Genomic DNA, 22098 nt, shown 5'->3' with positions numbered 1-22098 from the left:
GATTCTAGACTCAGTAGCGAACTTTCAGGAAGCCAATTCTCAGAGTAGTAAAATGCTAGAGAATGGAATGTTTTTTGAATTGAAAAATTGAGAAAACTGCGTGGTCTAATACTTCTCTCGTTTCATTAAATATTTAGCTAGAATAAGGGCAGGATGACTAAAGGGAAAATGAAAAAATGTAAATATTCAGACCACTTTTTGCATCTGTAATATACTTGTATAACCAGAAACAGACCTCTTCATACGTGACTGGAATTTTCACTAGTTATAACACTTATATTTTGATGAATGGAAATATCCCAGAAATTGCAACCGTACTGGTTGGAATTTACACTTAGCATTGAGTATTCAATGTGACCTAAATCGGTCGTGATCAGAACTTAATGAGAAACTCAAAGAGAAATTTTGCCCCGAGTGGAGAGGTGTAGTGACATAGATTTATTATGTTTTGAATCGATAAAGTATCATTAACACAATTCAGATTGCACACCCACACTCTTCATTCAGCTTCATAGTATGATTTTACCCTCGTCGTAAATGGAGCTGATTACGGATTACTCATTGGAACATTCAGATATAAAATGCATCGGCTTGTGGGAAATTCCGACACACATGTTAACTGAGAATATCGAGTATAATCGAGTCGTCTATCAAGTTTTTCGTAAGAATTAAGCTCCGAACTTAACACCTGTGATGAGATGAACGAAAAGTGATGTAGCTGGGAGGGGCTGTATTTGGAGAATATGAGGGTGGAATTACAATGATCGTTTTCATTCCAATACGAAGGTAGAATGGAGTTGATGCTTCTGGAGGTGATAAGCAAAACTTTGCTTTGGATTCAAAGGGTCGAAGTGATCGTTTGTCACCAGGCCCTACTAGATGAAGAACTCTTCCTTGTTGACTTATACCTGCATTCTTCCAAATAGTCCCTTTCTTTTTGCTTGGCAACTCAAAAGTTCGCATGTTGTTCTCCTTTTTCTACATATTTTCCATGTGGGAACTATTTTCGTTCTTTCGGGAAATTAAAAAAAAATTGTATGGTTAACGTGTAATCTCTTGGCAAACTGTTCTTCCGCCTGTCATTTTGCGTACAGAGCATAGTTGAGGCAACGTCTGATGAGCTGTCTCTATCCTGAATTTATAAGAAATTGAAATAATGCTCAACATACATCCACATTTTTTGACCGTGATGAAATTATAGACAACCTCGGCTTTAGGGAATGCGTACAAATTATTTTAGGAAGCAGGTGCGATAATAGTTTTATAGTTAGCGTTAGACTTAGGGTGTTTGGATTCACCGTGCGGTCATTATTTTCGTTCGCGATGGAACAAGGGCACCGATATTTATCGATGATAGAATATCTCGCACTAGTAGGTGATAACTGGTTCCCGAAAGACAGTATATCTGGAAATGCAACGAAAAGCTTTTAATATATATTGAAGCAATGGTAAGCGCTTGTTAAAATGCCAGGAACAAATTTGAAAAGGAAAGAGATTACTATTTCACAACATATTAACATATTTTCGCTAATTAGGTGAATCTGCTCTTGGTGTTGTCTGTTTTGTAAGTCTATCAGTTAGCAAGTGTGAGGTTGGTAGAACGATTGAGTCGGGAAAAACTATGCAAATAGCTGACAATTACGTCATCGCTTTCTGAGCTAACCAAGGTTGATAAGATGAAAATTTTTCGAATGTACATCATTGGTAGTTGCATTTAGATCCAATTTCCAATCGCTTCATTGAACGTAAATATTTCGCACTATAATTCTTAGTTAAAATTAAGGGGCACAACTAGTGTGAAATTTTCAGGAAATCGGTTCTGTTCTTTGGCATTTTTTGAAAGTTTATACCTTTAAAAATAACATAAAATTTTCAGGATTGTATCTCAAATAGTTTTTGAATTATAGGTTTCCAAGGGTAGCTGCTCGTTCGTTATAAATGTTCGCTACCTGAGGACCGGTCCCTAACTTATTATTTGCGTTGGGGGTGCATCGTAATGTATGACTAGGTACTAAAGTGAGGAATTTTTCACATATTGGTCATATGTAATATTTATGGATTTAAAACAATGAAATGAGTACTTTTATCTTTAATCGCGTTTTTCTCAAAACGACATTTTTCAAATTTGCTGCAGTTCTAACTCGATAACATATTGCCTAATCGACTCGGTTTTTTTAGTGTAGGTGGTATAAACTTCTCGCTACAATAACCCTCCAGTTTTTTGATCGCTCTATTATTAAAAAAAACCCCAAAAACTACCTTGTTTAAAGGTAAACATACTAGTTGAGTCCCTTGTTTTGAAAATGCTTTCGGTCAGATCTATAAAAATGAAGATCTTCAGATGTAGGTAATATTTCAATTCCTCATATGCTGAGACGCTGACATCATAAGCGAATTCTTTTATAAAAAATATCCCGTAATCCAGTTGCACTGCGCACTCTTTACTCTTTGTTGGATCATCAGATTGAAACCCAAAAATTTGAAGATTGTATTGATTAGTCATGCAGCTCTCTAATGTAAATATGTGTATTACCTGCACTACTGACCAAAAAGTTTGCACTTCCAATTGAATGCCGTTTGCATTCTAATCGCAAACACACGTTGAATTTCGTATGGTTTCTTATTTTACACATATGTCTTGAATTAGTTGTTGCTCTAGATACATTGCATCATAATAGATTCAAAATTTGCAATTGGAATGGAAGGTTGTGAAGGTCAATATTGATTGGATTTCAAGAATTTTGAGTAGTAGTTATTTGAACATTGGAAAGTGCTGTTTATTGCTACATTTTGGTTGGTAATTTTTCCAATGCAATCCTTAATTTTACAGTAAGTCTTTCTTTTATTTGATTCCCTGGCAAATAAGCATTCCCCTAAACGACAGTAATTCTCACTTCACAGCCACTCTAAAAAATTGATTAGCCCAGAAAAAAACAAGATTTAAGCATGCTATTCAGCGGATAAGGACTCCGCAGACTTCTCAACAGGCTTAATGATATCTATTGGTAACTTTCAAAACCATTTTATTGACGATTTTAAGACCGCGTTTACGATGCTCATAATGAAACTTCACATAACGAACATGGCGTTCGATTTTCGTATCAGAGTATTGTGCGCCTGTGCAGTTGCGCAAGAAAAGCAAATTGAGTTTGGCACCTTTTTAAATTCTGGTGCTAGCCACGCCATAACATATATACATATATAAGCATCCAAATTACTATCTTTTTGTGATTGATTGTTGAAGTCAGATTGCTTTAACGCAAAAATCACTTAGTGTAGTTAGAAATGATATAGGAGTTACCATAAATCTCTAAGCCACCGAGCCGACCCCGGTTGTGAACGGGGCAAAAGCTGAAGAAAAAAGATAAACCTAAGCCACATACCAGGTTTAAAACTATGAAATGCCGATTTGACAAAATAGATGGCTCATTAATGGAATATGTAGATGTAGATTTGACATTCATGCCATTTTGTTTTGTTGTCATTAGGTGAAAACTCCGGTTAAATCGTATCGATTACTTCGATAGGCTTATGGTAGGTGAACGATGGTTTCGGCATTTCAAAAGTGATGGTTTCGATGTTGCAGACAAGAAAAGCGGAAAACCGCCAAAAAGTTACCAAAGTGTGAAATTTTAGGTATTTGACGGAAATGAATCGCAAACACAAAAACAACTGGTTGAGCAGTTAGGCGTAAGTCAATAAGCTGCTTCCAAGCACCTACGAAAAATGGGGAAGATTCAGAAGCACGACAGACGGGCATCACATGAGTTGAACGATGGAGAGGTGAAGGCGGAAAATCATTTGGGAAACTTTGTTCGCCCGTTACAAAAAAGTCCTTTTTGCATTGAATCGTTACTGGGGATGAAAAGTGGATTCTTCTTGGAAGTCCCAAATCGAATAAAGCATGGATAGACCCAGGCACACCACTGAGAAGTTCTACCTTAATCGCTTGTTCGCTTACCACATTCGGCACCCTTCGATTAACACTTGTTTGCATCGATCCCTCACGGACCCGTTAAGTAGCGGTTTGATTTATAAAACCATATGAGAAAATGACTCGATTTTTACTGGCGTGGTATCAACAAACTTAACATAAAAATAAAACTAGGTAGTTTGCTCCTACTACAATATATTTTAATAGTTAGTAAATACGTATTTCGAGAGCTTTAGTTTTATTTTTATTTAGAAGAACTGCAAACATCGGAATGATAACTAAACTTAACATGTTAAAAAACGCATTTCATAGTTGTATATTTTTACTAATAAGGAGCTGACAAATAATCAGAGGAGAATTTTTTAGCTTGATCATTTGGGTTTTGTTTCAGCAGGTTAGGATGGTGCTTTAAAAGTTCGATTCCAAATAGTTCATGAATTGGTTACTTCATATTGTTGGCCGCCTACATTTTCTGTAGCAGGCAGACTCCTGTTGTTGGTATGCCCTCCTTTTATTTTCGTAGGGTCTTCCGGTATGTTACTGCCTTGATAGGCTCCTCTTGAGCCAGATATTGTATAAAAAAACGAAATATGTGTGTCGTAATTTTTTTGTCGGAAATTCTGATTTTGAATTTTTCAATGAAGCGCGAAAAGATGTGGTGACACTTCAACGAATGAGAAGGCAATCGTCCTATTCTTTTCTATACAAAAATAATTCTGATATATCTAAATATCTGAAGAATTTGCGGCTAACTAAATCGCAAGAGATTTAATAAAGGTAGTAGCATATTTCAGCGAAAGAGGAAGATTTTTAAACTAATTAAACAACGGCCAGAAACAGTTGAAAATCCCCTAAACCTAATTCCGGAAAATTAACTCACTTTAAAATGTATGTCATAACTCAAGGGAAGTACCGGAGTATCAGCGATTTGATAATAAGAAGTTCAACTGGGAATTTCCATCTATTTCTATCATTTCCATTATATTTTTATCAGCTTTCATGATTGGATCAACGCAACTCGCTGATTCAGCCCAGGTTGAACAGTGTTTTTGCAAAAACAGAATTAATATAATACTGGGTTGGTCATAAATGTTTATATTATCTATAGTTTGTAAGCGGCTTATCATTCGAGCAGATTTCATTGTGAAGATAACAAAACTGAAGCAACAGGCCTGTCAATATCGGAATCATACAAAGTTAGAAACAAAGCATTTGACAAATATATTAGGCATCCTGCAAAGTCAGTTCTTCCATTAGCACAGAAGCGCATAAACTCTAGCGAATACTTACAATGACTTTAACTTTTTTTTTACTAAATATCTTTAAAGTCATTTAAATCTGTTTGTTATAGTATATCCATGTACTTTTAAAAGCATTATTAAAATATTAAAAATATTTGCTTAGGGACGAAAATGCTTCATTTTCTTTTCCATATCATAAGCGATTGTCTTTTCAGTACATTCCCCCCCTTCATTCAAATTCATGTAATATTTTCTCAACAATAGATTTCCGTTCTCATGATAAATGCTTGGGTAAACGTCTTTTTGCAAGTCATTCATTAATGTTGTAAAAAAGTGTCAATTTTATGATTATGATTCTGTAAATTTGAAGAGCGAAGTTAGGTTTATCTTTTCAGAAAAAAAAACCTCAAGAAGTATCTTCACTTCTGTTTTAAGATAATAGGTGTTGATACATTCTCGTTTTCAGAAAACCGATTTCTGTCATGATTTTACTATGATGAAGGCGTGATCAGATCTGGCGTAAGAATTATACTTGGGGTATGTAACAATAACCATGGATTTTAGTGTTGAATCAATGGTTGTTGACATACGGACCAGATACCCGTGAACGTGTTGATCAGAAAGCGAAAGGGCAGTTGATAGGTCACATATTAAGAAAGAACGGCAATTCCGTCGCGTTAGAACTCTCTTCAAGGATTTAAAACGCCCAAGTAATGCTGTTTGCCAATTGTCTTATCTTTTGGGAGAAATTTGAGATATTTTTAATTGACTTTGACGTAATTTGGAGATTATTGAATTGTTTGCATGTCTTATCGTCAGTTATAATTCGTTTCAAAAAGCTAAGGTCAATAGCAACTCGAGAAAGATCATTTTAGAACATTTAAGTTTTCCAAGTCAAAACATGTTGCCTTTTTATATTATGTAATTACTTTTCATAAATTTTAAATGCAGTAGAATCCCGATAATTCGAATGATCAAGGGGCTGATGATTTGGTACGAAATATGGGGATTACCAATTGTGGGGAGTGCAAAATAAAGAACATTAGCTCGGGTAACGGCAAATTTGTACGAAAATACGAATTACTGATGTACGAATTTTCGGGATTCCACTATGTTAGGTAAAGTTGATATTAAACATCCCTCGAAGCAAAAGGTGGCTGGCATTTAGCTTGGTAACAGAACACGATCTGATCCATTATCGCCACTGTGTTTCCATCCGGTGCTCAGAAGTGGTGAGAAAATAGATGGGGCAGCAATCCCGCCTGCTGCGTTAAGATCAAATGGCCAAACGGTGGCACCGTGAAACGCTGTATTCACATCGACTTGCTGGTCGTGGATGCAGTAAGCGAATGCTCCGAGGCCTAGGCGAATCAGAGCCGAGTCTGCATGGAATTCATCTGAAGCGGGTTTTGCTACCAAACCGCACCAGAAGTTTTCTGGTACTATAGAAACCGGGATGGCCCTCTGAGAATATATGCCCTAGGAGAACTCTTGGGGAATGTATTTTCAGTCCGTTTATTTGCAATTGGCGCCCTTATGGGAGGATGAGTGGTGAGCATTGAAGTTGTTAAGCAACTGCTTTTCTGTGCTGATTTTGCAAGAAAAAAAAATCAGTTCTTCTGGAAAGGATCTGGCTCTCACGCGAGTCATACCGAAAACCTTAACCACTAACTATCAGCCAAACTATTTTATGAGAGATGTTGAGTTTATAAGCTCGCTATAATATTTGCTTATCTCGTCAACATTTTTGTAAGCTGAAGACGTTGCCGCGGAAAGGGAATATTATTATGAATTGCACCACTTAACTATAGTTCCTGTTTTGAATGAAACTGTGTCACAGTAAGCCCTCCGCCACATTGTTAATGCTTCTGTCTGTTCTTGGCGCAAAATAGTTAAGGTGGAATATAGCTTGTTTGGATAATCCTGGAAATGTTGATATAACACATCATACAACCATGAAACGGAGAATGAAAAAGACTTGACTAGATCGATGAAAAAAGGTAAGTAACTCTTCATAAAATTGAAAACGTGAATGACCTCGTGTGACTATCTGCATCTGGAAAATGAATTGAATTTGTGGTCATAGTTGGAAATCTTAAATTCAATGAGTTTTTTCTTCTTTTACTTTGACATTTCCATCAGTCATTTCAGGACCAGAAAGGATTCCTACTTTCTTTAATTGAGATGACTTGCATTTTTCCCTAAGCATACTCGTCAGTGTAGAGGCAATAACTAAATTGCGGAAAATATAATATAAAAAAAGCTAAAAATGATATTTGTAGATTAATATAGAAAAATACTACTACCATCGGTATTTGATTCGACAACGCGTTAATTATCGTTTAAACTAAGAGTTTATCTTTCTTATTTGAAATAATATGTTGTCTGTTTCATATAATGTACCGCACCCTCATTTTGATTTCCCTAAATGTAGGGGTAAACGTCATTATGACGATGCAATGCGTCACAGGAACATCTATGGTGAAATATAATAGATAATAGCATTACTCAAACGCAATAATTCTAGTGAAAACTATTGCTTATAAAGCGCTGAGATCATCACATCACAATAACAATTGCTCGTCTCCAAATAGAAGATCTCATAATAATACCAGTGATATTGAAATAGCTGATGATTGAAGTGCATTGTACATAAAAAATCACATGATATCAATTCACCTTGCAGTCAAGGAACAAAACAAATTAGTCTGTTAATTATGATTGATTATGAGCTGCGTATTCATGATTTTATTGTTTGAAAATTGATATACTTTGAATTCCAAATCTCCAGTTTAACATGATCCATTTATGGCTCCCATAGCTTACACGAAAAAACAAATGATAACGGACTGCGGACTATTCAATTAGCAGGGTCACACGAAATGGTTGTTGGAAGTACCTGGTTTGCGCGGAAAGCGGTCCACAAACATACGTGGGCCTCTCCAGACGGGACCACTTTCAACCAAATTGACCACGTGTTGATCGAACGCCGCCACCTCTCAGCCTTGATGAATGTCAGAACATATAGGGGGGCCAATATAGACTCGGATCACTATCTCGTTGGCATGGTGCTCCGAGCTCGAATAACAATACCACCTAGAATCCCCTCTGACAATCAGGTGAGAGTGAACACTGAAGCCATCCACAACACAACCCTCCGCGACACCTATAAGAGGGAAATGGATGCCGCAATAACCGCAGTCAATAGAGGACCTGGAGATGAAGCATCAACTAATGATCTTCACAACCACCTGAAGAACGTTATCATGGATACGGCCACAAATATACTTGGCCCCAGCCGCAAAAGGAGTCGGAACGGCTGGTTTGACGATGAATGTAAGCTAGCAACGGAACGGAAGAATGCCGCATACCGAGTAATGTTGCATTCTCAAAGAACGCGGGCACGCGCAGAGACTTATCACGAACTCCGTCGAGCGGAGAAGCGACTTCACAGACGGAAAAAGGAAGCCTGGGAGAACCAACAAGTCTGTGAACTAGAAAAGTACAGGGAGCAACCGCACCAGGCGCGGAAGTTTTACCAACAAGTCAGCAGGATGAAGCCTTATACACCTCGATGCTCATCCTGCCGAGACAAAGAGGGAAATCTGATTTCCGACAGAATGGGCATATTAGAGCGATGGGTTGAGTACTTTGATGAGCTACTGAACAACCAGAACATCGGCGAGTTGGAGGTCCCGCCAACTGAAGACGACGGACAAATACTGCCACCACCAAGTTTAGGAGAAACAGTCCGTGCAATTCATCGGCTAAAAAATCATAAGTCGCCAGGAGCCGATGGAATTACAGCCGAATTGGTTAAATATGGAGGCGACCAGTTACACCAAGTGGTTCATCAACTTGTGCTCAAGGTATGGGACAGCGAATCAATGCCTGACGATTGGCAGCGAGGCATAATCTGTCTCATACATAAAAAGGGAGATATCACACAGTGCAGCAATTATAGAGGTATCACGTTGCTGAGTACCATCTATAAGATATTCTCCACTATCTTGCTAGGCCGGATAGCCCCATACGCCCAGAACATTATTGGCCCATACCAAAGAGGCTTCACTCCAGGCAAATCAGCGACAGATCAGATTTTCTCTCTGCGGCAGGCGATGGAAAAACTGTTGGAATATGGACAACAGTTGCACCATCTGTTCATCGACTTTAAAGCCGCCTATGATAGCATAGCCAGGGTAAAACTGTACACGGCCATGAGAGAATTCGGTATCCCGACGAAATTAATAAGACTGACTAGGCTGACCCTGACCAATGTGCGAGGCCAGATAAAAGCAGCAGGATCACTCTCAAGACCATTCGACATCAACAACGGTCTACGACAAGGGGATGCGCTATCATGCGTCCTCTTTAACCTGGCCCTCGAGAAGGTGATCCGTGATGCTGAGGTGAATGCAAGAGGTACGATCCTCTTCAAGTCCACCCAACTACTGGCCTATGCTGACGATATCGACATCATGGGAAGAACCACCCGAGACGTTCAAACTGCCTTCATCCAGATCGAGCAGGCGGCGCGAGATCTTGGGCTGCACATCAATGAAGGCAAGACAAAATACATGGTGGCAACGTCAGCACCGAAGACGAATCAACCAACAACATCAAACCGCACTGGTCAAACACAAACACGAACAAGAATAAGGATAGGGGAATACAACTTTGAGACCGTTGACAATTTCTCCTATCTAGGGTCGAAAATCACAACCGATAACAACTACGATGAGGAAATCCGCGCACGGTTGTTGTCAGCCAACAGAGCCTACTTCAGCTTACAAAGACTGTTCCGCTCGAAACGTCTCACCATAGGGTCAAAGCTCTTACTGTACAAGACTATGATCTTGCCAGTCCTCATGTATTCCTCGGAAACTTGGGTTCTTAGCAAGAAAAATTGCGAACTCTTGGCCGCGTTCGAGAGAAGAATCCTCCGAAGAATTTTTGCCCCCCTACATGAGGATGGACGATTCCGTAGCCTACACAATGACGAAATCTATGAGCGATACCATGACCGTACGGTTGTGGATAAAATCCGGCTCAATAGGTTACGGTGGGCGGGTCACTTAATCCGTATGGATGAAGATGATCCCACCCGGAAAGTCTATAAGGGCAATATCTATGGTAGGAAAAGAAGACGAGGCAGACCCTGCCTAAGATGGAGCGATGGCGTGGGCCAGGACGCCAGACAGCTTTTAGGGATATCGAATTGGTGGACCTCGGCGCAAAACCGGGATGTCTGGAGTTCCTTATTAAGGCAGGCCTAGACCGGATACCGGTTGTTGCGCCGTTGATGATGATGATGATTTATGAGAAAGGAAGCGTGCATCAGTGACTGATAACATAACGCTCCTCCCTCTACTATTAAAAGAGAATTTCTTTTCTATCTCCTAAATGTGTACCCTTACGAAAAACCAAAACAAAATATATATACCAGGTGTACTCCTAATCAATTTCCGTTTTTTTTTTTCGATAGATGGCGTTCTATGTTTTATGTCGCTGTTGGTCACACATACCTGTCATTTTGTTTAGTTGTTGTCGAGTGTCTAAACTGCGTTGACGTTACCCCAAAAAGTTCCTCCAGCAAGTTTTTATTGCGCGTCAAAAATGTCGGCGTAGGTACCCAATTTCGAGCATATGCGCCATGCATTGCTTTTTATGTTCAATCAAGGAAAAAAAGTGTCCGAGAACCACTGTGCACTTGTGGAAGTTTATGGTGATCGTGCATTAACACTTCGAACAGGTGAAACGTGGTTTCGACAATTCAAAAATGGAGATTTCGGCCTGAATGATGCCGCACGCTCCGGCAAGCGAAAATCGTTTGATGACGCCGAATTGCAAGCATTATTGGATGAAACCAACACGCAAACGCAACGACAGCAAGCAATTTCGAAACGTCGGCGAGCCATGGGAAAAATTCAGAAGTGTGGAAAGTGGGTGCCGCACGAACTGACCGAGAGACAAATGGAGAACTGAAAAGTGACGTGTGAGATGCTGCTTCAACGGTACAAAAGAAAGTCTTTGCTCTATCGTATTGTTACGGGAGGCTCTTAACCATGTGGCTTACTCACCAGACTTGGCCCCATCGTATTACCACATCTTTGCCTCGTTGGGCCACGCACTTTCTAAGAAGCGCTTCGACTCGTACGAAAATTTGCGGAAATGGCTCACTGAGTGGTTCACCTCCAAAGACAGTCAATTCTACTTTCGTGGTATTCACAAATTACCAGAAAGGTGGAAAAAATGTGTAGAAACCAATGCAAAATATTTCGAATAAAATAACTATTACGGTTCCCTTGGAACTAAGTGTTTTATTCACAAAAAAAAACAGGAAATTAATTAGGAGTACACCTGGTACATATAACAGACACAAAAAATTTCTTTCGCTGATATACTCTGTATCATAGCCCTCACTCTGAATAAATTCTCGTTTTCAAACAGATGGCATTACCAGAAGTGAATGCGAGCAGTTTAATATGCTAACGCATCTACTAGGTAACGTCGAAATGAATCGTCTTTCATGGTGTTTAACATGTCGAGTTTCATGGAAAAAAAGGATTTGCGGAGAATTATACTGCACTACTTTATTCAAAACATGTTATGTCGGAAACAATATGTAGAAAGTGTTTGTGTTGGACGATCTCAAGCACCTATAAAATTCGAAGTTGAAGGATTAGACGCATTCATTGATTAAGACCCATGCCCGACGCTTACTCTTCCTAACTTGAACTCATTAAGACTCATTTGAAATGCTTATTGTGAGCTGCTCAAACTGAATGAATGCTGCACAATCGGTAAAATCTTACTTTAGAACACTTAAATGGAAATTCCTACTCTACCTGCCCCTTTCGATTATTATTTGCTCCGATCGATGGCACACTTCCTGGCTGAACATTGCTTTTTAGGAAGATGTCAAAAAATATATTGACCTTGGATAATTGGAAGTGAAGTTGCAGTACTGCTAGATTAATGGGAAAAAATAGGCGACTAGCAATCGATAATAATTTCAGTGGCATATTTTTCCAGACTTTTTCTTAAGATGCCATCAACTTATTATAAGACTTCATCAGTAATTGTGATCTTATGAGTCTTGACGTGTCCGCTTGGCAAAACAAGCTTGTACACTATCTCTAATTCCTTCAAAATCCCTTACAAACCTTTGCACATTTTTTCCCAGCAAACGAACTACCCAACACTGCATATAAGGCATATTCAGTTTCCGAAAGCCAACTACTTTAAGAATCGAGTTTCTCACAAGGACATGTTCTCCGATGAAAGTCATTTCACAGTGGGATCTAAATATCTATAAATCGGGAACAATTTCAAGTTTTTTTCCAGCTATCGTAAGGAAACAAAGCATCTGTGAACGAATATGTTTGTAAACTACTCAACAATGCTTTGGAGATTAAAAGTGGTGCACGATCAACAACGGACCATAAATCCAAAATCATAAAACAAAATGCACGTGGTGAAAATAAAGAGTGTGGAATTGTTTTGGAAAACATCCGCACCATAAAATTGACCTTAAAACGTGATAGGAAAGCCGAAATCTATTATCGTATTCGGTAACTTTCATTGGTCTTTTTTAAATTTCTAATATACATACTAGATGTCATGAAGTCATGCCTGAATAAATACTCGAAAACTTGAAAAAAAGACAAATGCAGATATTTTTATTCGTGGGACCGTAGATGTGTTCCCCACGGTTTATGCTCATTGTAAACATTCCAAGCCTTCTTGCTATGGATAGCACTCCGACACTAAAAAATTCAAAATTGTGATATTTCAGCGTAAGTATGCAATTCCATAGTTACTCATAAATTAAAGAACTGGTTCATAGTATACGTGACTTGGATGATTAAAATATCGAACCAATGAGATGAAATTGAAAGTTTTTCGCGGCGTATCCCCAGTAGTTCTCAGAGCTAAACGGTATCCAATTGTGTTGGAATAGTCATTGTTTATAAAAATGCGATATGGTCGAGTGGATTTAATGGGTAAAGCGCAAAAAAATGTATAAAACTCTGCAGTATTTACAATCGGGGGGATTAGTAGAACTGTTGATTGCGTATCTGCAATAGCAAATTGAAAAACAGAATAGATGCTCATGTTGAGATATTATTCAACTATCTGGCCAGCGGGCTAAACCATTAATTAAATGTCGAAAAACTGAGAAATGGAAAAATATGATTCAAGGTGTGCAATATTTTGAAATAGGATTTTAGAGGAAGTCTGTGTTTTAGGCTACTTGCTCAAAAGATGAATTTCAATAAACAACTCAAAATGTTTGTGCTTCCGCTATACTATCTAAACAGGAAATTTAACAAAGAATATTTAATATATTCTGAAATTTAATTTGTGCTGTGAATCGCACAATGCAGAACTGAAGCCACAAGTTAGTGATAAGACAACTGCAAAATTATGAGAATGGACTGTAAGGGCAAACGAAAAGTAGTAGTGAGTAAAAACAACCACTGATAAACTCCAATTGTAGCCAGTAGAGCAGCAGCCCTAAGGCTTAAATAATTAATTTCGTTGGATTAATTTACCTGGGAACTACTGAAGAAATCCAATCAATAAAAGTGAATTGATAAGGTGTTCGTCATTTACAATATATGATATTGACTAAATTTATATAATTATTTTTATAACACTTAAAAAAATAAAAATGACGTCTTGGCAGGTTTAGGTCAGAGGTGATCCTTTTGTGCACAACTTTTGCGTTAGCCAAGCGTAGTGGACTCAACACTAGCTATAGATATTAGCTCCAAGGTGGCAACTGTGCTGTCACAAGAATTTGGGGCTTTTTGGTAATGCATTGTCCTAACACATCGTTCAATAAGTCCCGGGACTAGCGTAGAAATGGCGCTAATAATGCCATTTATATACCAAGGTTCAGAAGTATCAACCTTCAGATAAGATGTGTCAAAATTTGATGTAATTCGAATCATAACCAAGAAAGCTATAGTGGTTAAATTGAAGCTACCTTTGCAATCGTGAAAAAATGGACCAAAACGAGTTTCGTGTGTTGATAAAACATTGTTTTCTAATGGGGAAAAAACACTGTTCAAGCTCAGCAATGGCTTGAAAAACGTTATTCGGACTTTACTCCGTCGAAAACAACCATTTGTCGGTGGTTTCCACGTGAAACGCGGTCGTGCTGATACAAATGATGCGGAACGTTCGGGTCGGCCAAATGAGGGAGTAACTCCCGAAAACACCAAGCAAGTATTGAAAATCGTGATGGGTGACCGCAAAATGAAAGTGCGCGAGATAGCTAAGATGGTGAACATATCAACTGGTAGTGCACTTTCTACTTTACACTAAAAATTGGCTATGAAAAAGGTTTTTTCCAAATGGCTGCCGCGTTTGCTCACAATGGAACAAAAGCAACAACGTATCAATGGTTCGGAGAGCTGTTTGGCACTGTTTACTCGCAATAAACAGGATTTTTTGCGTCGATATGTGACAGTGGACGAAACATGAATTCACCGTTTCACTCCGGAGTCAAGTCGGCAGTCAGCTGAATGGCGTACGACCGGTAAAAGCCGCCCGAAGCGTCCAAAAACACAACAGTCGGTCGGCAAAGTGATGGCGTCCGTATTCTGGGATGCGAATGGTATAATTTTCATTGACTACATCGAAAAAGGAAAAACCATCAATAGCGACTACTACATGGTGTTATTGGATCGTTTTAAAGCCGAAATAGCGAAAAAACGCCCACACATGAAGAAGAAGAAAGTCATCTTTCATCAAGACAACGCACCGTGCCACAAGTTAATCAAAACGATGACCAAATTCAACGAATTAGGCTTTCAACTGGTTCCTCATCCTCCGTACTCGCCGGATCTGGCCCCAGCGGCTGCTGGCTCTTTGCGGATCTCAAAAAGATGCTCCAGGGAAAAAGATTTGGCTCAAATGAGGAGGTGATCGCTGTTACTGAGGCTCATTTTAAGTCAAAAGACAAATGGTTCTACAAACATGGCATTGAAAAGTTAGAGAAGCGTTGGAATGATTGTATAACTCTTGAAGGAGATTATGTTGATGAATAATAAAGAATTTTGCCGATAAAATGTTGTTTTCATAGTTAGTCCCGGGACTTATTGTGTGTTATGTGTTGTGCTGACTGGCATACACTGCATCGCAGGCTACCAAAAATCTGCAAGCAACTTTTGGAAGGGAAGTGCCAATTAGGCGGATGACACTAACAAGTTTCGTGAATGTCTGAAAAGCGAATTGGGTATGGAGACCAACCAAACTACACAAGAGAAGAACTTGTACGGTTGATTATGCCGTAGCGGGGTCTAAAATGAAGGAGCAATTACACGACTACGCGCGAGCTTGCGCAACGGTTGTGGTTATCAGATCTAGCTATCGATAGGATTGGTCAAATAGTAAATCATCACTGGGTTCAAAAATTGGATCACAGACATTAATGCTGAGTGCAAGCGAGCTTATATGCACCCAGGTGGACCTAGTCGCTCCGTGCCAAAGCTACTTCTTCATGTAAAGAAGGCACTGTTAGGTATGCTTGTGATATTTATAGACGGATACACACCTTTCATTGCGCAAGTTATACCGTCAGCAACCCAGCGATCGGCTTAAGCCTGCGTCAAAAAGCAGTGCTAACCGACGCAACAGAGGTTCTATGAAAATAATACTCGCGAACAGGTTTGAACTACCACAACTTTGTTAATAATACTAAGATTTTCACCAAAATTTCTAACATGCTCTGTATTATGAACTTGTTATTGCAAATCTTATGAATAAATTTTATGTATCTTCTGTAGTGATTCCAAAAAATTTGCAAAATATCTATAGTTGCAATAAACCCGCGGATCACTTGTGTGAATGATATTACGAAGGGCTTGTATTGGTGTCTCTTGATCTAAAAGAATTGCATTTCGAAAACCTGAATTGTGACTTACATCCATGTCGTGTTTGTGGATACATATTATATCATCATCATCAACGACGCAACAGCTGGTATCGGGTCTAGGCCGCCCTTTATAAGGAACTCCAGACATCCCGGTTTTGCGCCGAGGTCCACCAAGTTATGCATATTATATAAGTAAGCGAAAAACACCTCAACGGCGTTGCTCACAGGGCAGCGTCTCCTATTACCTACTTTTTCAAAAGAAAAACTTGATGTTTTCTCCTAAACGTGAAGTCAAAGCGGGCAAAGATATTTTAAATTTTCTAGACTGTTCAATTCCAAACCCTTTTGAAAGGGTATCGATGCTTTATGTGCTATCGGAGTGAATCAAGTATTGTCATCTGGTATTGAAGACATTGTTGTATGGAAAACGTGTAAGCGACTATTAACCAAATAAAATTGCAGGCTCTGAAGCGTTATAGGTTGCAAAACAAATAAATCATGATTTTCATTACTTAAAGCTAGAATGGCAATTTTTTCACTAAAATTTTGCCACATTGTTATAAAATTCTATACAATTTTATAGTAAGCATTTCACTCTTACTGTCTATGATAAAAGTTTTTCTAATATTTTTTTTTAGGAATTTCAGTTTAATCAATAAAAAGAAAAAGATCATATGATTATGATGAATAATTGTATGAGTTTAAAGTAGAACGGAAAACAACTGACAAACACCTCAAACGTATGTTCGTGTAAGGGACGTTAAGCGAACATATAACTGAAGGGTGACTTTAGAGATTCCGAAGTACGGAATGAAAATGAGGAAATTCGTGTGTGAAGTATTTGCGTTGATAACGAGCAGTTGACTGAAGCCAATTTGCGAGAAATCATTCAACAATTTTCTTCTCCACTTGACGTAATAGTTTAAGTATAAAAACCTAAACAAATGAGCCTCGCTTTGAAATCGAATCTTCTGACATTTTGCTATCCGCAGCAAATAACAAGGAAGGAAGAAGGAAGGAAATGGAAAATTTTAATTTTTTGATTTTGACCAAATTTTGTTGTCATTTTCGAGAAATGTGCATGTGACAGACAGACAGTAAATTAATTGCTCTACACAACACCTTAAATACATGCTTCCATCTGAAAATTGTTCAAATTTTTGAAACTTATTGAGACATTGAGGATGGATGATTTGGATCCTGGAAGAAGGTTGACGATAGGCTTTCAGCAGAAAAACTCTGCGTGCACCTTATGTCACTTAGTTTTTGATATTGGAAAAGTGAAATGAATCAAACATTTTCCAGATTTTCATTAATTTCGTGCGAGCATTTTCTAATTTAACTGTAATTTCCCAAGAAACATGCAAAATCAAAGCAGAAAAAATCGGCGTACATTCATCGAATTAGGGAATTTCCCGGAATATGGCGTCTTAAATGCACTTTCCTGACATTGTTCTTCATATATTATTAATTGGTTTTTCTTTATACACGTGATTAGAAAGTTTGTATAAAGTTTATATTGTGGAATAAGTGTTTTTATTACTATGGCACATAAAGGAAAATAAATTTCCGTTAGCGAGAGGAAAATTATTATTATTATGGAAGGAGGGAGGCAAATTACAGGGAAATTGCGAGAAGCATCGGAAGACAACATTCATTCCTTCAGTGGATTGTTAACAAATTCAAATCAACAGGTGAGTTCTGTTCGAAAAGTTGTTCTGGTCGTCTATCAATGTTTTTCTGGAGAGAAAGGCGCATTATTCTAATAATGGCGAAAAAGAATCCTCGACTAACTGACAGTGGAAATCAAGCAAAATTTCAATAAGCAAATTTGTCTGAATACCATCCGGAAAACACTTAAAAAGGCTGGATATCGCGGACGAGTCGTGCGGCGAAAACCTTTCATTTCGAAAAAAGCGCCTTGCCTTTGCTGCTTTAAATGAAACCAAATCGCTTTGGAAAGATGTTTTGTTTTCAGACCAAAGCAAATTTTGCATTTTCGGAATAAAAGTACGAAAAATAATCTGTTAGTAATCAGGGATAGGATTCCAAAAGGAAAATTTACTTCAAACAGTAAAACACGGTGGTTGAGTAATGATTTGGAGGTGTATGACAGCTAACGACGTGGGTAACGTTGAGTTTATTGAGCCGACAATGGATAAACTAGCTTAACTTAATGTTTTAAGGAATCATTTGAAGCAAAGTGCGTGAAATCTCGGTTTGGATAAGGAATATTATTTTCAACATAATAATGATCCCAAGCATACAGCCCAAGATGCGAGGCTTTGGTTACTGCACTGCCCTTAATTCTATTGAACATTTATGGAACACACTCGAGGGAAGGATTCGTTAACACAACATAACCTGCAAAGAAATATTGAGAAATATTCTCAGAGAAGACTAGGAGAAAACTTCATCCGAGGAGATAGCAAAGCTTATCAATTAAATGCCTAACCGTGTACAGTAAGTCATTAAGAACCGAGGATACCCTACAAAGTATTAATTGACAGTATATTTGGCGGTCAAAGGGTGGTATAGGTCCCAGGGCAAAGCATGGATGGTACCCACGATGGAGCATAAAACCTGAGAAACGCGTGCTGAACCAACACCAATAGCTCTACTACCAAACTTTATCTCCACCTCCACGTGGTGATCGCTGGGAGTTCTTTTTTCATGAAAAATTGCAGACGGAGAAGAATGAAGGAGAGTCTCCCGCGCCTAAAAACGGGACAAAATGTACCGACTGATCCTCTAGGTTGGGGGTTGGGTAGGGCTGACAAACTTACAAGGAGAACCGATGTTACGAAGCCACGGAAGGAGCCTCGAGCAGGACGGATTTCAAAACGAGAAACCCGACAACGGATTAACGATTTGGGCATTTTCTCATGGAACGTGCGCTCCCTGAACAGACCGAATACTGCTGAGTAGCTAGCCGATACCCTGTCCCAATATAAGGCCGACGCAACAGCGTTACAAGAGATACGATGGACAGAGATCGGTTTCCTGGATAAGAGTCGCTTCACTATATATTATAGCGGCCATCCCGTACTCGGGGTAGGTTCTTAGTCAGCCAAAAAATAAAAGCTGCTGTTATCGGCTTTGAAAATATAAGCGAAAGGCTATGCTCTGCGTTTGTGAGGCAAGTTTAGAAATATAAGCCTCATAAACGTTCACGTCCCTACAGACGAGACTGCAGAGTCGGAGAAGGATACCTTCTACGAATCAGTTGAGCGGACCCTCGAAGCCTGTCCCAAGTATGATATCAAAATCATACTTGGATATTTCAACAGTCAAGTAGGGGGGTTACTTAGCACATGACCTGTGTTTTCGAGCCATGCACATTGAGCCTCACCAACTAACCCTCCTGGGATCGGAGTAAATTTCGGAACACAATGGTCATAATACACATGTTAATGGCCAATTCGTTTGAAATAAGCTTCCCAGTTCCGGGGTCCCCTTTTCACTCTCATTAGAATTTTAATGGACCCCCGAAATTGTCGAAAATGTCCATTGCCTGAGCTTTAGTGCTATTAAGTGAGTTCTTTTTAGGTGTGGTCACAATTATCAGAGTTATTCTCCATTCTGTTCGTACCTGTACTCTAACGAGCGACAAGCAACTCCGAAACCATAGTAAAAACGAAAAGATAATACCTTCCGCAATTTAGCTAATTGCATGATTCGTTCATATGAAGTCAAGTTCCCATTTGTGGAGTATTTGTGAGAAGCGTTAGTCATTGTCGAAAACTTCAATTTGCGACGAATCTGTTCTGTGCGATGCCATCATCGCCTCAGCACTCGCATCATTCTAGATGGAATTGTCTCCTGGGTTTTGAGGGTTTCTAGATTGTTCCTTACTATAAACATTCCATCGCTATTACTTTATTTGAACATTGAATTTGATGAATGTTCTCATTCTTTGGCTCATCCAGGTAAACAAATTCAGATTTTGCTGTCCACATACCTCGTCCCCTTACTGCAGAATCTCCACCACGCCACTGGCCCGACTCATTCAAAACAAACATCTGCAGGCCGAGGTGAAATCACGACGAGCAGACAAGTTGTGATAAAACGATATTGAATCGCACAGGTACGAGTATACTTATAGATCACTAAAACCCGTTGGAAATGTGTAGCTTCAATTGGTTTTTTTTATTCTTCCACGAAAACCAGAATTACACATACACAGCCATGTTTGTTTTGGTGGCAATTTACTGTCTGTTTTTCTTGTGTGCGACGAGTGATCAGAAACGATGACATCACTTTCCCACCCAAATGATTCTGACTCACATATTTCTATCTGAAGCAGAATTGTCCTTTCGAGCGCAATCAGATGTACTTAGGCCAAAGTAATTACACAGCGAGCAATTACGTCACCCACTGTGCAGACAAGGCGCCAAAAATCCTAGCAAGGATCAGGCGCGGGGGGAGCGTCGCGTGTCGGTGGTCCTTCCCGTATGGGAATGTCATGTGAATCTGACAGGTGTCACGGACGATTCCTTGATTCTACATAGTTCGGTCGTTGGGGTCTGCAGCCACACGGGGTTTCAAGGAGAATTCGGCATTTCAGCCACTCGAAAACGCAAATTCGAGGCCACACGGTCCATAAAAAACTCGCTCCTGCCCTCGCCCGTGGCGAGACGATGGAGATTCACGTTCTACGTAGCAAGGTCTGTGCATGTGAAAGTGCACGCGTCCAACATTGTTTTCTTCAAATCCACACAAAATACTGGCCACCGTTGTCACCACATTCTTCAGAACGCGAATGATTTTAACGCACAAACAGATACTTACCGCACAAAGCAAATTGAAAAGGAATAGCAAGTACTTCACCAAAGACATTCCACAACTCATCTTGAAAAATACGCGTTTCGGATTCCGTGCAACCTGCGAACTTCACAAACCACGCGACAAAACTAGCGAGCGACAAACAACAATTCCAATGGACGGCTGAGTCTTATATGAACCTCTACCTGTGGCTCCGATCACTCTCGACAACGAAAGATAGTCGTTGCCCGAATCTACTGCTATCACCCTGTATACACTGAAAGTCCAATTGGGAATTGTCCGTGTGCGTGTGAATGGACCCGCGTCGGAGTCGAGTACAGAATACTTTTGGGGTTCCCGCTTCTTGTGAATGCACCGTTTTAATAAGGAGATTAGATGTTTTGGCGATAGTGCAACAGCAAAAGTGGCTTTGTATTTCGATTAAGGAAATCAAAACGATTGGATAAATAGCATGAATAAAAATTACTGGTTGATTACAGTTATCTTCGTCAAGTAGCCGTTGCCTAACGCTCTGGATCGTTAGATAATATTAGCATTTTAAAAAAAGTTGTTTGGTTTTCTACAGTTGAGTAATGAAGACACAGTGGTCAAAAACAAATTGTCAACAACACCCAATAAAATGAACACGAGGGGAAATGTAGGGAAACAATTCTTTTATTATGCCAGAATGGCTTGAAACATACAAAGGAAACATTATTCAATACATTACAAATAATGAGATGAATCGCACTCAAAAAACAGGATCAAAACAATTTTTAATACTTCGTGTATCCGACAACAGTCTGCCTGACACCCCGACAACGAATAAAAGGGGAAGGAAGGAGAGCTGGAAACTAGCAAAAGAGGTATGCTCAGAAGCTAGGCTAAGATGGGCAGTGGGAACTTTTAAACCACTGAAATCTCCCGGAGTAGATGGCATTTTCCCAGCACTTATCCAAAGAGGCTTAGGAATTATCTTAGAGTCTCTTCTGAGGGTGGTAAGGGGGAGCATAGCACTGCGATACATGGCATGGAGACGGGCAAAAGTGGTCTTCATTCCGAAGGAGCATTCGACAACACATCGCACACAGAGATACAATATGCCCTGAGCCGCAAGGAAGTGGGAAATACCCTGGCATTCTGGATGGGCAAAATGCTAGAAAGCAGGCAAATAGAGGTACCGACAGGTACAAATTCTATTATCATGAACACCACTCAAGGATGTCTATAAGGTGGGGTACTATAGCCGCTGATATGGAGTATGGTAGTGG

The 22098-nt window shown here is 39.3% G+C and overlaps 1 protein-coding gene across 1 annotated transcript in view; it reads right to left on the bottom strand.

The window, feature by feature from the left end:
• Positions 1–21035, bottom strand: part of LOC119661335 (23 kDa integral membrane protein-like) — a 47951-nt gene extending 26916 nt beyond the window's left edge. The window contains exon 1 of the mRNA XM_038070637.1: positions 20855–21035. Coding sequence (XP_037926565.1) covers positions 20855–20914 — 60 coding nt within the window. The 5' untranslated portion in view covers positions 20915–21035. The remainder of the gene's footprint in view (positions 1–20854) is intronic.
• Positions 21036–22098: the final 1063 nt, after the last annotated feature.

Source organism: Hermetia illucens, chromosome 1 (assembly GCF_905115235.1).
Source record: "Hermetia illucens chromosome 1, iHerIll2.2.curated.20191125, whole genome shotgun sequence".
In the NCBI taxonomy this organism is placed as follows: Eukaryota; Metazoa; Arthropoda; class Insecta; order Diptera; family Stratiomyidae; genus Hermetia; species Hermetia illucens.
The sequence above is the reverse complement of the archived record's forward strand: the minus strand, read 5'-3'. Positions and strand labels throughout refer to the sequence as shown.